The sequence below is a fragment of the Oncorhynchus tshawytscha genome, linkage group LG02 (genome assembly GCF_018296145.1).
Source record: "Oncorhynchus tshawytscha isolate Ot180627B linkage group LG02, Otsh_v2.0, whole genome shotgun sequence".
Taxonomy (NCBI): Eukaryota; Metazoa; Chordata; class Actinopteri; order Salmoniformes; family Salmonidae; genus Oncorhynchus; species Oncorhynchus tshawytscha.
Genome location: NC_056430.1, coordinates 52490240 through 52507526, shown reverse-complemented (window position 1 = coordinate 52507526; position 17287 = coordinate 52490240). Strand labels below are relative to the sequence as shown.

The window sequence follows — 17287 nt, the reverse complement described above, 5'->3', positions numbered from 1 at the left end:
CAACAAACCAGGGTCGACTTCAGTAGGCACAAAAACAAACAGTTTCAATCAGAAAACAAAAATGGCTTGAGCACTAAGACAAAACGTTGTCACTTTTCTTCCATTTGAGGCCTAATGAATACGACCCTGTTTTAATAGAATGATTCCAGGCTATAAAAAAAAGCATTCTCCATATTCTGAGTTGAAATCAATACAGAGACTTGATTAAAAACTGACTTATAAACAAAAACTTTGGATTGCAGTAAATAATTAATGTCTGGTTTATCTATATTAAGGGCATAAACAACTGACTAGAAAACTATGCTATTGCACGTAAAAAATATAGCTTTTCATCTTTGCAACATTCACAAATACCTTCTGCTACAACACGGTGGTGTGCCAGCAAAGTAGATGCTTTAAGTGTCAATATTTCTTTCAGAAAGAGACAAGTTAAATCAAGTAATACTGTAAATCTCTAAATGTCAAATCGATGAGAGGTCAATGTCTTTTTGGAAGAATCCGCAGCACTCGATCCTAACATTAATTCATCCATCCATTCATTCACTTAACAAATCAGAGCTCAGGGAGAGGAAGGGAAGAAATGACAGCTGACATTGTACTGCATATTGAATAGTCGCCGTGATTAATTAACTACTGTGGTGCGGTGTGGAGATGAGACAGAGACAGACGTGAGTTGGGGAGGGAACATCCCCTCTTCCTCTCAATCCCTACCTCTTTCTTCCTCCCGCTCGCTTCCTCCTCCTCCCTTCCCGGACACGTGGGCTGAATAAGGCAAGCTGCAACAGGGTCACACACAATTTAGGAGGTGAAAGGTAAATCAGTCAGTATTAAGGGTCATCACCATGGAGACAGACTGACTCCAACCTTAGGTGCAGGGGGTGTGTCTGTAATGGGGCTCGGGACTGCAGAAAGGAGTGTTTGTCAGTTTCTGCCCTTACAAAGAGAGCCAGGACCTGGGGAAAAGTGCTGTTGCCTAAAACCTAGACAGAACAAAGTGCTGGAGAGCGTAACGTCGTGTGGAAAACGGATCCTCGTGGCGGCCATTTTGGCATCCCCATGTTACTACTCCTGTCCGAAGCCCTCAGTTTCCTCAATGGCAAACATCAGTTTTTCCTTCAGCTGCTCGTAGCTCTTGTAGGGGGGCAGGTCCAGTCGATTAAAGCTTAAAAACACAAAAGGAACACAGAATGAGACAATTACATTGTAAATAGACAAATGATACAGACTTCCCAGCATGGCACTAGAAACACAAAGATTGTGGGGTTCAATCCGGCAGGGATCACAGACACATAGTAAATATTTATGTTCTCACTGTACAGAGTTGCTTTTGATAAAAGTGGCGTAAAATGTATTAGATATTTGATGACAAAATTCATTGTTTGAAGAAAGAGAGGAAAGGTTGTCTATGGTTGGATTGAAAACAACAAAGTCGTCTTGTGTGTCAGGGCAACGTTTAATATTCAGTCAGTGAAAGTGCTCAAAAACTACCTGTGAGTAACTCCATGAAGGAACTTACCAAGTGTGACTTCTTGGAAGCCAGTTTTCTTTGCCCACCTTCTCAATGCAGAACTTCTGTGGGCCATTACTCCCTAAAAAACAAAAAAATTATTTGATACAACTCTCCTCACTTCTCATCCACACAAGTAACATGAAATTCCTCAATGTCTGTAATTGGGCCTGGTCTTGCAGTCCATACTTGTTTGCCCATTTCCATCTACAGGTAACTGCCACAATAAAGGACACATTTGAGTAAATAAGGGATACAAAGTAAATTGAAAGCAGGTGATTCCACACAGGTGTGGTTCCTGAGTTAATCAAGCAATTATCATCCCATGCTAAGGGTCATGTATACAAATGCCCAGTTGCCCAGTATTTTGGCTATCATGACTAGAAGAAGAGATCTCAGTGACTTTGAAAGATTGGTCTTAAAAGGAGCATAGGGGGTTGAAAGGGTTGTGTGTGTGTGTGTATGTCTCAGTCACCAGATCTCAACCCAATTCAACACTTATGGGAGATTCCGGATCGGCACCTGAGACCACGTTTTCCACTACCATCAACAAAACACCGGGTGATGGAATTTCTCGTGGAAGAACGGCATCTCATCCTTCCAACAGAGTTCCAGAGAATCTATGCCAAGTCGCATTAAAGCCGTTCTGGTATCTCGTGGTGGTCCAATGCCCTATTAGGACACTTAATATTGGCGTTTCCTATATTTTGGCAGTTACCTGTATGTCTCCACTTCTGATTCAATGTCTATATCCATCCAAATAAATTTCCACCCAAAATATTTATTTGAATCCTCAACTTCGATGGATTACTTGCTCGGTATCCATAAACAATCCCTTTGGGTGTGAGTTAGTAGAATGAATAGAACAAAACATATCTCATATTGGGACGGCAGGGGTTAAGCCAGCCTTCTCTCTAACTGTTTCAAATGCATGTATTATTTATTCTCCAACGTACCCATGAGGTCAGCGAAGCCACCCATGGGGAGCCGACAGGTGCCGGTGACAAACTGCAGCAGCCTCATACGTTTCTCATTGTCCATCTCCTTCACAAACTGGAATTAACATTTTCACGTCAGAACATTCACGCGTCAAACTATGCCAAACACCCCTTCACAATATTCCATAATTCATGAATTAATGAACTGCTTCATTAAAACGGTAGAGCCAATCTGACCTGCCAGAACCAGAGGATCTGCTTGCTGCTGCGTGCGTAGTGCCTGTAGATGGTGTGCCTCTGCCAGTCCACCAGGTCTATCTCCTGCATGCCACACAGCATCACCTGTTGGGTGGGGGACCGGGAGGGGACCAGATACTATGTTACACCATACTCAAATGGAGAAGAGCTGTACGCTATGGGAAAGTGAGTTTTTACCCGGAATGAGTTTTGAACCCAGTCCACCAGGTCTACTCCTGCATGCTACACAGCAACACCTGGTGGTGGGACCGGATATCACTTTGGGATAAAAAAATAAAAAAATACCCGCTACTGTGGTGATTGACCACTGCTGGTTTCCAAATTGACCCAGAGAATCAACAGTCTAGGGCCGAGGCACTCGATACTTCAGCGCAAGACATTAGCACTCGAAAGGAAAAGTTTAAATACTTAAGGTAGGTCTCTGTGTAACAGCCATACGGTTAGATTTAAAGGAGGCCTCTATTTGGGTAGTCCCCTTACAGGTGGTCTAAAAAGCAGTGGTTTTCATGTCACATTTCTTCATTACAGAAACTCATTTCATCAGTCTACGAATTAACCCATTGTGTACCTCCAGTTCCTTGGCATCAAAGTACTGCAGGTACTGCTGGGGAAGGACCTCATTGAAGCCCTCGAAGAAGGCCTGGGTCTGCTCCTCCACCCCTCTGGACAACCTCCACTCTGCCACCAGCCTGAAGGAAGGACACAGACACACAGGGGGACAAAGAAAGACAGACATGAGCACACACGATGTGTCAGAAAATTAGCTTTATTCTGTTGGAAAAAAACATCTGATAAAGTGTTCACACACACAGATTTCTACACTGAACAAAAAATATATAAACGCAACATGTAACAATTTCAAAGATTTTACTGAGTTACAGTTCATATAAGGAAATCAGTCAATTGAAATACATTCATTAGGCTCTAATCTATAGATTACACATGACAGGGAATACAGATACGCATCTGTTGGTCACAGATACTTCAAATAAATAAATAGGGGTGTGAATCAGAAAATCAGTCAGTATCTTGTGTGACCACCATTTGCTTAATGCATAGAGTTGATCAGGCTGTTGACTGTGTACTGTGGAATGTTGTCCCACTCCTCTCCAATGGCTGTATGAAGTTGCTGGGAACTGGAACATGCTGTTGTACGTGTCAATCCAGAGCATCCCAAACATGTTCAATGGGTTACATATCTGGTGAGTATGCTGGCCATGGAAAAACTGGGACATTTTCAGCTTCCAGGAATTGTGTACAGACCCTTGCGACATGGGGATGTGCATTATCATGCTGAAACATGAGATGATGGCTGCGGATGAATGGCACTAAAATGGCCCTCAGGATCTCATCACGGTTTCTCTGTGCATTCAAATTGTCATTGATAAAATGCAATTGTGTTTGTTGTCTGTAGCTTATCCCTGCCCATACCATAACCCCGCTGCTACGATTGGGCACACAACTCACAACTTTGACATCAGCAAACCGCTCGGCCACACAACACCATAAACATGGTCTGCGGTTGTGAGGCCGTTTGGATGCATTGCCCAATTTTCCAAAACGACGTTGGAGGCAGCTTATGGTAGAGAAATGAACATTAAATTCTCTGGCAACAGCTCTGGTGGATATTCCTGCAGTCAACATGCCAATTGCATGCTCCCTCAAAACTTGAGACATATGTGGCATTGGTTTGTGTGAAAAAACTGCACATTTTAGGGTGGCCTTTATTGTTCCCAGCAAAAAGGTGCGCCTGTGTAATGATCATGCTGTTCAATGAGCTTCTTGATATGCCACACCTGTCAGGCGGATGGATTATCTTGGCAAAAGAGAAATTCTCACTAACAGGGATGTAAACAAATTTGTGCACAAAATTTGAGATAAATAAGCTTTTTGTGCATATGGAACATTTCTGGAATCTCTTATTTCAGCTCATGAAACATGGGACCAACACTTTACATGTTGCATTTCTATTTTTGTTCAGTGTAGTCGGTTTTCAAATCAATCCTACCTAATGTATTCCTCTTTGTTTTCCTCAGTGACCAAGACATTGCCTCCGTCTGGCTTCAGCTCGTGAGTGGTGACCTCCCCCAGGATCTCCTTGTCCACAGAGAAGTACATCTCCAGACCACACTCCTCCAAGTTGTTATCCCTGGTGGTTGGGAATCACAAGAGGGCAGTCATCCTCATCAGCTCCTCCTCTGCACCATTATCGTTATAGTCATACATTTTCCTCTTCTCCTCTTCCTTATAATCACTCTTACACTTATCTCCCAATCATCCTCACTCAATAACAAATCAACAGCAGTTTCCATTTATAAGGAAAGCTGTTCACACCAATTCCCATTTCTACTCCCAATTCCCGGACTCACTTGATCCAGATGAGGGAGTTGTAGAATTCCGGGTCGATTGATTCCAGGTCCTTCAGGGCCAGGGGTTTGTTCAGGATGCGCTTGTAGAAGGGCAGGGAGAATCCCGTGTCGATGAACTTCCCATGGAACAAGGCCTGGAGAGAAACATAATGAACCAGGGATGTGAAGGGCTGTTGCGGTGACAGTATTACCGCCACACCGGCAGTCATGACCGCAGTAAAATTCTATGTGACCGTTGAGTCACGGTAATCTCCTCTTACACACTCTGGACATTCATTGGTAGTACCCAACTCGCTAACGATCATCAGGTCACTAATAGCCTGGTACTCAGGGCTCTATTGTCTCTCTAACCACCCTGGCATGAATGCAAATGCGATTGAAAATCACATCAAACACTTACCATTAAAACAGTATGTGGTTTAAAAACTCACCCCCACTGTGATTGATCAATTTGAAGAAAAAAAGTCAAAACAACAGGTTGAAACCGGGTGGAAAACATGGTCGTTGTGGATGTTGTTTAAAAGCAGAACAAAATGGACAGCGCTTTCTCAGGTGATGATTAATTCAAAACATCCATATGCATATTAGAGCTTAAGCATAGGCCAATATACAGAGCATTCGGAAAGAATTCAGACCCCTCCACTTACGTTACAGCCTTATTGTAATTTTTTTATTTAAATTCTCCCTGCATCAATCTACACACAATACTCCATAATGACAAAGCAAAAACAGGTTGTTTGAAATACGGAAATATCACATTTACATAAGTATTCAGACCCCTTACTCAGCACTTTGTTGAAGCAGCTTTGGAAACGATAACAGCCTCGAGTATTCCTGGGTATGACGCTACAAGCTTGAAACACCTGTATTTGGAGAGTTTCTCCCATTCTTCTCTACAGATCCTCTCAAGCTCTGTCAGGTTGGATGGGGAGCTTTGCTGCAAAGCTATTTTCAGGTAGCTCTAGAGATGCTCGATTTGGTTCAAGTCCAGCTCTGGCTGGGACACCCAGGACATGTCCCAAAGCCACTCATGCGTTGTCTTGGCTGTGTGCTTAGGGTCTTTGTCCAGTTGGAAGGTGAACCTTCACACCGGTCTTAGGTCCTGAGCGCTCTGGAACAGGTTTTTATCAATGATCTCTCTGTACTTTGCGCCATTCATCGTTCCCTTGATTCTGACTAGTCTCCTAGTCCCTGCCACTGAAAAACATCCCCACAGCATGATGCTGCCACTACCATGATTCACTGTAGAGATGGTGCCAGGTTTCCTCCATACGTGATGCTTGGAATTCAGGCCAAAGAGTTCATTCTTGGTTTCATCACACCAGAGAATCGTATTTCTCATGGTCTGAGAGTCCTTTGATTTTGAATAGCCTAATAATAGGGCATTTTCAATATTTTCATAATTAATAGGGTGACATCACCTTTCGCTACAGAATATCTCACCACTGAGTTAAGCTGCCTGCAAATTAAGCTGCCTGCTACTCAGCCATAAAAGCTAGTATATGCATACAATTAGTAGATTTGGATAGAAAACACTCTGACGTTTCTAAAACTGTTTGAATGATGTCTGAGTATAACAGAACTCATATGACAGGCAAAAACCTGAGAAAAAATCCAACCAGGAAGTGGGGAATCTGAAGTTGTAGTTTTTGAACTCCGCTGCTATCGAATACACAGTGGGATAATGGTAATTTTGCACTTCCTAAGGCTTCCACTAGATGTCAACAGTCTTTAGAAACTTGTTTGATGCTTCTACTATAAAGGAGGGGGGAATGAGAGGGGAATGAGTCAGAGATCTGTCAGCAGCCACAAGCTCAGTCTCGAGCACTCACGTGAAAGTTCCACTTCATTTCTGAAGACAAAAGAATTCTCCGGTTGGAACATTATTGAAGACTTATGTTAAAAACACCCTAAAGATTGATTCTGTACATCGTTTGACATCTTTCTACGGACTGTAACGGAACTTTTTTGACTTTGTCTGAAACTAGTGAACACGCATCATAAATGTGGATTACTGGACTGAAAGCGCTAACAAAAGGAGGAGCTATTTTGACATAAATGATGGACATTATCGACCAAAACAAACATTTATTGTGGAACTGGGATACCTGGGAGTGCATTCTGATGAAGATCATCAAAGGTAAGTGAATATTTATAATGCTATTCTGACTAATGTTGACTCCACAACATGGCGGATATATGTGTGGGTATCTGAGAGCTGTACTCACATTATAGCATGGTGTGCTTTTACAGTAAAGTTTTTTTTTTTTTTTTTAAATCTGACACAGGGGTTGCATTAAGGAGAAGTGTATCTATAAATCCGTGCATAATAGTTGTTTTATCATAATTTTCAAGGCATTATCATAATTTTCACAATTTCACAGTACTATTCTATCAAAATAGTGTGGAAATTCGACCTAAGTGGAAGTCAAGTTTCACCCCATAGAGAGTATTGAGGTAGGTACCATGGCAATGAATCGTCCAATGAACTTGAAGTACTTGAGGTGGTCAGGGTTGATATAGGAGGCAGGGTTGATCTGGAGACAGTAGTTGTCCTTGCCGGCATACTCAAACAGGCAGTACATTGGGTTCAGCACCTCGTGGGATAGCAAGAAGAACCACTCCCTGAGAACACACACACACACACACACACACACCATATAAGAACATACCACACACACACACACACACACACACACACACACACACACACACACACAATATAAGAATATTCCATACACGCACACATAAAAAAAATAAACATCCGATCTGCAATGATCTCTAATATGAGTTCATACTTAACCTATCAGAATTCACCTTGCCACTCCTCCGTAGTCCAAGCCCTCCTCTCCAGGGAAAATGATCCACAGTCTCCGCCTGAGATCTTGTGGATGAAAGCTCATCATCTGATGGATACAGAATTGGAAACAGTTACAACGTTCAACTACTCTTGGAACACAGCCCCTATATTCATCCGCTATTCTGTACCATGGGCAATGGTACAAAAATAGAGTACGGAAAGAATATTACAAACTATTTCTGATGTCTTTTCAACTAGTGTTATTTTTTATTTATTCACAGGCCTACAAAAACAGCCAGTGCAGTGGTGTCTCAATATATTATTATTAATTTCTTTATAAAATATAATTTTTTTTATACACTCACTTGCTGGAATGAATCCTCAAACAGGGTTTTGCGGGTGACGGTGATCTTGATGTGCTGTGGCATTGACAATTGCTGGAAGACGAAGAGAATTACTCAATTTACGGCCACAGGAACAAGAGGAATAACTATGGGTAACAATTCTCTACCCTTCGGCCATAAATGACAAATCCTAACTTCCAATTAAGTCACATTTCTTAGTCGTGCATTAATGTCAATGGGAAACTAAGTGAAAATTCGACCTAAGGGCAACTCCTAATTTTCACTTAACCGTGCGTGCACATGTTCACTTCCCTTCGTGAATTTAAAAAGAAAATTAGACTGGTGGAAGCCAGATCTGGGCTCCAATACAGTGCCTTGCGAAAGTATTCGGCCCCCTTGAACTTTGCGACCTTTTGCCACATTTCAGGCTTCAAACATAAAGATATAAAACTGTATTTTTTTGTGAAGAATCAACAACAAGTGGGACGCAATCATGAAGTGGAACGACATTTATTGGATATTTCAAACTTTTTTAACAAATCAAAAACTGAAAAATTGGGTGTGCAAAATTATTCAGCCCCCTTAATTAATTAAGCCTACCCCCTACTTTTTCGAACATTCTGTTAAAAATCCCGCAACATTTCAGCGTCCTGCTACTCATGCCAGGAATATAGTATATGCATATGATTAGTATGTGTGGATAGAAAACACTGACGTTTCTAAAACTGGTTAAATCACGGCTGTGACTATAACAGAGCGTGTGTTTCATCGAAAAGCGCAAGAAAAACGGATCACTGAAAACTGGAAAAAATATCAATGCGCCACTTGCATGTATTGTCTATGGGACAGCAAATTAAATGGGGCTGTGATTGCAAGTCCTACAGCTTCCACACGATGTCGCCAGTCTTGTCAATTGCCTGGATGTTGTTTCTTGGTCAAACGAGTAAGAGAGACCCCATTCCTTCCGGTCTCCGACAGGAAGTTTTGGAAGAGAGATATCCGATCATGATTTGAAGACGTGGAGCTATTGAATACACATCGCCCCGTGATCAATTTGATAGATTATTAACGTTTACTAATACCTAAAGTTGGATTACAAAAGTATTTCGAAGTGTTTTGTTAAAGTTTATGGTTGACTTTTTTAATTTAAAAAAATGACGTTGCGTTTTGAAACTGTTTTTTTTCTGGATCACACAGTTTCCATAGATGGATATTTTGGGTATATATGGACCGATTTAATCGAAAAAAAGACCCAATAGTGATGTTTATGGGACATATAGGAGTGCCAACAAAGAAGCTCGTCAAAGGTAATGAATGTTTTAGATTTTATTTCTGCTATTTGTGTAGCGCCGGCTATGCTAATTCTTTTGTTTACGTCGCCTTCAGGTATTCCGGGGTGTTGCATGCTATCAGATAATAGCTTATCATGCTTTCGCCGAAAAGCATTTTAATAATCTGACTTGTTGGCTAGATTCACAACGAGTGTAGCTTTAATTCAGTACCCTGCATGTGTGTTTTAATGAACGTTTGAGTTTTAACGAGTGCTATTAGCATTTGGCGTAGCGCATTTGCATTTGCTGATGGCTAGATGGGACGTCTGCGTGTCGGGTGGGCTTAAGTTAATACTTTGTAGCGCCACCTTTTGCTGCAATTACAGCTGTAAGTCGCTTGGGGTATGTCTATCAGTTTTGCACATCGAGAGACTGACATTTTTTCCCATTCCTCCTTGCAAAACAGCTCGAGCTCAGTGAGGTTGGATGGAGAGCATTTGTGAACAGCAGTTTTCAGTTCTTTCCACAGATTCTCGATTGGATTCAGGTCTGGACTTTGACTTGGCCATTCTAACACCTGGATATGTTTATTTTTGAACCATTCCATTGTAGATTTTGCTTTATGTTTTGGATCATTGTCTTGTTGGAAGACAAATCTCCGTCCCAGTCTCAGGTCTTTTGCAGACTCCATCAGGTTTTCTTCCAGAATGGTCCTGTATTTGGCTCCATCCATCTTCCCATCAATTTTAACCATCTTCCCTGTCCCTGCTGAAGAAAAGCAGGCCCAAACCATGATGCTGCCACCACCATGTTTGACAGTGGGGATGGTGTGTTCAGCTGTGTTGCTTTTACGCCAAACATAACGTTTTGCATTGTTGCCAAAAAGTTCAATTTTGGTTTCATCTGACCAGAGCACCTTCTTCCACATGTTTGGTGTGTCTCCCAGGTGGCTTGTGGCAAACTTTAAATTACACTTTTTATGGATATCTTTAAGAAATGGCTTTCTTCTTGCCACTCTTCCATAAAGGCCAGATTTGTGCAATATACGACTGATTGTTGTCCTATGGACAGAGTCTCCCACCTCAGCTGTAGATCTCTGCAGTTCATCCAGAGTGATCATGGGCCTCTTGGCTGCATCTCTGATCAGTCTTCTCCTTGTATGAGCTGAAAGTTTAGAGGGACGGCCAGGTCTTGGTAGATTTGCAGTGGTCTGATACTCCTTCCATTTCAATATTATCGCTTGCACAGTGCTCCTTGGGATGTTTAAAGCTTGGGAAATCTTTTTGTATCCAAATCCGGCTTTAAACTTCTTCACAACAGTATCTCGGACCTGCCTGGTGTGTTCCTTGTTCTTCATGATGCTCTCTGCGCTTTTAACGGACCTCTGAGACTATCACAGTGCAGGTGCATTTATACGGAGACTTGATTACACACAGGTGGATTGTATTTATCATCATTAGTCATTTAGGTCAACATTGGATCATTCAGAGATCCTCACTGAACTTCTGGAGAGAGTTTGCTGCACTGAAAGTAAAGGGGCTGAATAATTTTGCACGCCCAATTTTTCAGTTTTTGATTTGTTAAAAAAGTTTGAAATATCCAATAAATGTCGTTCTGCTTCATGATTGTGTCCCACTTGTTGTTGATTCTTCACAAAAAAATACAGTTTTATATCTTTGTTTGAAGCCTGAAATATGGCAAAAGGTCGCAAAGTTCAAGGGGGCCGAATACTTTCGCAAGGCACTGTACTTGACCTGTGGTTGATTGAGCTTGCCTGTTGCAATGGAACCAATACAAAAGTCCCAAAAAGTGCAAATCCACCCACGAGGCATTACAGACAGGCTTAAGCAAACGCTCAAAGTATTGTAAAAATGCTTAATAATATTTTGACCTAGGTCTAGTGGAATCTCCCTCTAACCCGGCATTAAATACACCAATTCTCCTTTTAAAGGCATGGGGTAGAGTGCACTTGTAAGTGCATACTTTGGGAGAATTGGGACACAATGCCAAAGACTCACTGCATATTTATTTTAAAATTTAGCAGAATGAAATCTCTCGAACCTTGTTTTCAAGAGTGTCCAAATGAAAAACACAAACAATACTTATTAGAAGGGCAGAGGTGGTTGAGGATATAAAGTGCACACTACGATCTAGTAGTGATTGAAGATGACGCCGTACTGTATGGCTTCCGTCTTGTGAGCCAACTTTGTTATTTTGCATTTATCTTTACTATTTTTGCACGAAATGCATCCACTATGATTTCGCGTGATCAACAAGAACTTTTGAACATCAGATCGGCAGTTACTACCCTCAATTCCGGCTTCAACTTAAACTAAATCTGCCCTGGGCTCTGTGTAATTCCGATCCAATTTTCAGGCTATCCACACGCCGGCCACCTACTCCCTCCATTCTATTGGCCAGTCACTAGATAACAAAATGGACTCTCGTAACTGCAATAGTGTGCTTTGATGAAACTGGCCATTCGGACTAGATACCCGCCCCTCAATAACCCCATGACTATCCAACTAGATGGATTCTCGAGCAGACAGGACATTGGATTCAGGGAAATCAACAGCAAACAGTGTGCTGACTCTAGCGCAGTATAAGTCTCGACCCATTGTTCACCCATCTTGGAATACCTCACCCATCTTGGAATACCTAGCTAGCGCATCTTGGAATACCTCAAGTTGGAACTTAAACTGTATGAGGCTATAAACAAGCAGGAAGACATGCACCCGAAAGCTGCTTTCCTTGCATCCTTCGCTACTAGGGGTGATAAAGTCTTATACCATGGTTACTCTACACACAAGCAAACATACAAGGCCCTCGCTTGTCCCCCCTTCGGCAAAGCAGATCATGACTCTATACTCCTGCTTCCTGTTTATAAGCAGAAGCTGGTCCTCCATTTCGAAGGTTATGCTACAAGACGGCTTTGCTACCGCTGACTGGAACATGTTTCAGACTCCGCCAACAGCATCAGCGAGCTAATGAGCTCAGTCACCAGCTACATTAGGAATGCATCACCGATGTTGTCCCCAAAGTGTAGGTTCGCTGCTTCCCCAATCAAAAGCCCATAGCTTTGAGGTTTGTGCTAAAGGACAGGGCAACCGCAGCCAACACAAAGGCTATGGCTGAGTACACGAACATGTACAAGAACTCCTTCTACAGCCTCTGCAGAGCCATAAAACAAGCAAAAGGACAATATAGGAATGAGGTGGAATCCTATTACACAGGCTCTGATGCCCAACACGTGGCAGGGGCTACAGTCCATTACGGATTACAAGGAAAGACCCAGCTGTGATCTAGCCAACTTTGCCCCTCTACTAGATGAACTCAATACACGGTTCGACAAAAACATCACCGAGCCGAGCCGTGCTCGAGGGCCCCAGCTGACCCAGCAGCCTGGGTGATCTTGCGCTACGCGGCCGACGTCAGTAAGGTTTTTAAATCAGGTCAAGACTCATTAGGACTCGGAGGGCAAGACGGTATTCCAGGGCGCATTCTCAGAACGTGTGCAGGAAAGGTGGCAGGCATATCAGGCATTTTCAACCTCTCTTTGTCCCAGTCTGTAATACCCATGTGTCAAGCTGACCACCATCATTCCTGTTCCTAAGAACTAAGACTACCTGCCACAATGCCTACCACCCTATAGCACTCACATCTGTAATCATGAAGTGTTTTGAAAGGCTGGTTATGGAACAAATCATCTCCATCGTCCCAGGCCCACTCCAATTCGCATACTGCTCAAACAGATCCATAGACAGATCATACTTCCGGCGCCGACAGAGATGGCCGCCTCGCTTCGCGTTCCTAGGAAACTATGCAGTTTTTTGTTTTTTTACGTGTTATTTCTTACACTAGTACCCCAGGTCATCTTAGGTTTCATTACATACAGCCGAGAAGAACTACTGAATATAAGATCAGCGTCAACTCACCATCAGTACGACCAAGAATATGTTTTTCGCGATGCGGATCCTGTGTTCTGCCTTACAACCAGTGTAACCGAGTGGATCACATGCAGCGACCAAAAAAAAAAAAAACGACTCAGAAAAAGAGGGAAACGAAGCGGTCTTCTGGTCAGACTCCGGAGACGGGCACATCGTGCACCACTCCCTAGCATTCTTCTTGCCAATGTCCAGTCTCTTGACAACAAGGTTGATGAAATCCGAGCAAGGGTAGCATTCCAGAGGGACATCAGAGACTGTAACGTTCTCTGCTTCACGGAAACATGGCTAACTGGAGAGACGCAATCCGAAGCGGTGCAGCCAGCGGGTTTCTCCACGCATCGCGCCGACAGAAACAAACATCTTTCTGGTAAGAAGACGGGCGGGGGCGTATGCCTTATGGCCAACGTGACATGGTGTGATGAAAGAAACATACAGGAACTCAAATCCTTCTGTTCACCTGATTTAGAATTCCTCACAATCAAATGTAGACCGCATTATCTACCAAGAGAATTCTCTTCGATTATAATCACAGCCGTATATATCCCCCCCCAAGCAGACACATCGATGGCTCTGAACGAACTTTATTTAACTCTCTGCAAACTGGAAACGATTTATCCGGAGGCTGCATTCATTGTAGCTGGGGATTTTAACAAGGCTAATCTGAAAACAAGACTCCCTAAATTTTATCAGCATATCGATTGCGCAACCAGGGGTGGAAAGACCCTGGATCATTGTTACTCTAACTTCCGCGACGCATATAAGGCCCTGCCCCGCCCCCCTTTCGGAAAAGCTGACCACGACTCCATTTTGTTGATCCCTGCCTACAGACAGAAACTAAAACAAGAAGCTCCCACGCTGAGGTCTGTCCAACGCTGGTCCGACCAAGCTGACTCCACACTCCAAGACTGCTTCCATCACGTGGACTGGGAGATGTTTCGTATTGCATCAGACAACAACATTGACGAATACGCTGATACGGTGTGCGAGTTCCTTAGAACGTGCGTTGAAGATGTCGTTCCCATAGCAATGATTAAAACATTCCCTAACCAGAAACCGTGGATTGATGGCAGCATTCGTGTGAAACTGAAGGCACGAACCACTGCTTTTAATCAGGGCAAGGTGTCTGGTAACATGACTGAATACAAACAGTGCAGCTATTCCCTCCGCAAGGCTATCAAACAAGCTAAGCGCCAGTACAGAGACAAAGTAGAATCTCAATTCAACGGCTCAGACACAAGAGGCATGTGGCAGGGTCTACAGTCAATCACGGACTACAGGAAGAAACCCAGCCCAGTCACGGACCAGGATGTCTTGCTCCCAGGCAGACTAAATAACCTTTTTGCCCGCTTTGAGGACAATACAGTGCCACTGACACGGCCTGCAACAGAAACATGCGGTCTCTCCTTCACTGCAGCCGAAGTGAGTAAGACATTTAAACGTGTTAACCCTCGCAAGGCTGCAGGCCCAGACGGCATCCCCAGCCGCGCCCTCAGAGCATGCGCAGACCAGCTGGCCGGTGTGTTTACGGACATATTCAATCAATCCCTATACCAGTCTGCTGTTCCCACATGCTTCAAGAGGGCCACCATTGTTCCTGTTCCCAAGAAAGCTAAGGTAACTGAGCTAAACGACTACCGCCCGTAGCACTCACATCCGTCATCATGAAGTGCTTTGAGAGACTAGTCAAGGACCATATCACCTCCACCCTACCTGACACCCTTGACCCACTCCAATTTGCTTACCGCCCAAATAGGTCCACAGACGATGCAATCTCAACCACACTGCACACTGCCCTAACCCATCTGGATAAGAGGAATACCTATGTGAGAATGCTGTTCATCGACTACAGCTCGGCATTCAACACCATAGTACCCTCCAAGCTCGTCATCAAGCTCGAGACCCTGGGTCTCGACCCCGCCCTGTGCAACTGGGTACTGGACTTCCTGACGGGCCGCCCCCAGGTGGTGAGGGTAGGCAACAACATCTCCTCCCCGCTGATCCTCAACACTGGGGCCCCACAAGGGTGCGTTCTGAGCCCTCTCCTGTACTCCCTGTTCACCCACGACTGCGTGGCCATGCACGCCTCCAACTCAATCATCAAGTTTGCGGACGACACAACAGTGGTAGGCTTGATTACCAACAACGACGAGACGGCCTACAGGGAGGAGGTGAGGGCCCTCGGAGTGTGGTGTCAGGAAAATAACCTGGAATAATAACTCAACGTCAACAAAACTAAGGAGATGATTGTGGACTTCAGGAAACAGCAGAGGGAACACCCCCCCCATCCACATCGATGGAACAGTAGTGGAGAGGGTAGCAAGTTTTAAGTTCCTCGGCATACACATCACAGACAAACTGAATTGGTCCACTCACACAGACAGCATCGTGAGGAAGGCGCAGCAGCGCCTCTTCAACCTCAGGAGGCTGAAGAAATTCGGCTTGTCACCAAAAGCACTCACAAACTTCTACAGATGCACAATCGAGAGCATCCTGGCGGGCTGTATCACCGCCTGGTATGGCAACTGCACCGCCCTCAACCGTAAGGCTCTCCAGAGGGTAGTGAGGTCTGCACAACGCATCACCGGGGGCAAACTACCTGCCCTCCAGGACACCTACACCACCCGATGCTACAGGAAGGCCATAAAGATCATCAAGGACATCAACCACCCGAGCCACTGCCTGTTCACCCCGCTGTCATCCAGAAGGCGAGGTCAGTACAGGTGCATCAAAGCTGGGACCGAGAGACTGAAAAACAGCTTCTATCTCAAGGCCATCAGACTGTTAAACAGCCACCACTAACATTGAGTTGCTACTGCCAACACACTGTCAATGACACTGACTCTACTCCAGCCACTTTAATCATGGGAATTGATGGGAAATGATGTAAATATATCACTAGCCACTTTAAACAATGCTACCTTATATAATGTTACTTACCCTACATTGTTCATCTCATATGCATACGTTGATACTGTACTCTATATCATCGACTGCATCCTTATGTAATACATGTATCACTAGCCACTTTAACTATGCCACTTGGTTTACATACTTATCTCATATGTATATACTGTACTCGATATCATCTACTGTATCTTGCCTATGCTGCTCTGTACCATCACTCATTCACATATCCTTATGTACATATTCTTTATCCCCTTACACTGTGTATAAGACAGTAGTTTTTTGGGAATTGTTAGTTAGATTACTTGCTCGTTATTACTGCATTGTCGGAACTAGAAGCACAAGCATTTCGCTACACTCGCATTAACATCTGCTAACCATGTGTATGTGACAAATAAAATTTGATTTGATTTGATTTAGACGATGCAATCTCAAATTGCACTCCACACTGCCCTCACTCACCTAGATAAGAGGAATACCTACGTGAGAATGCTGTTCATTGACTACAAAACCATAGCCATGGTGGCATGGGCCCTCAAGTCCTCAAAATGTTCTACAGCTGCACCACTGAGGCCATCTTGACTGGCTACATCACTGCTGGTATGGCAACTGCACCGCAACTGCTCTACAGAGGGTGGTGCAGACAGCCCAGTGCCTTCGCAAAGTATTCAGACCCCTTGACTTTTTCCACATTTTATGTTACAGCCGTATTCTAAAATGGAATAACTAAAAATGTTTCCTCAGCAATCTACTCACAATACCCCATAATGACAAAGCGAAAACAAGTTTAGGAATGTTTGCTAATTTACAAAATATAAAAAACAGAAATACCTTACATAAGTATTCAGACCCTTTGGTATGAGACACGAAATTGACCTCATCGAAGAAATTGTCCGTAGAGCTCCGAGACTGGATTGTGTTGAGGCACAGATCTGGGGAAGGGTACCAA

At 43.6% G+C, this 17287-nt stretch overlaps 1 protein-coding gene across 4 annotated transcripts in view; it reads right to left on the bottom strand.

The window, feature by feature from the left end:
- LOC112267209 (E3 ubiquitin-protein ligase Itchy) overlaps positions 1-17287 on the bottom strand; it is a 69886-nt gene that overhangs the window by 2005 nt on the left and 50594 nt on the right. For all 4 annotated transcript variants that reach the window (XM_024445433.2, XM_042300779.1, XM_024445422.2 and 1 more), the window contains 10 exons: positions 8238-8309; positions 7890-7978; positions 7538-7697; positions 5073-5206; positions 4712-4852; positions 3272-3392; positions 2683-2787; positions 2464-2560; positions 1517-1589; positions 1-1162 (listed from right to left, as the gene is read on the bottom strand). The exon at positions 1-1162 is cut by the window's left edge and continues 2005 nt beyond it. In XM_024445433.2, coding sequence (XP_024301201.1) covers positions 1063-1162; positions 1517-1589; positions 2464-2560; positions 2683-2787; positions 3272-3392; positions 4712-4852; positions 5073-5206; positions 7538-7697; positions 7890-7978; positions 8238-8309 — 1092 coding nt within the window. In that variant the 3' untranslated portion in view covers positions 1-1062. The remainder of the gene's footprint in view (positions 1163-1516; positions 1590-2463; positions 2561-2682; positions 2788-3271; positions 3393-4711; positions 4853-5072; positions 5207-7537; positions 7698-7889; positions 7979-8237; positions 8310-17287) is intronic.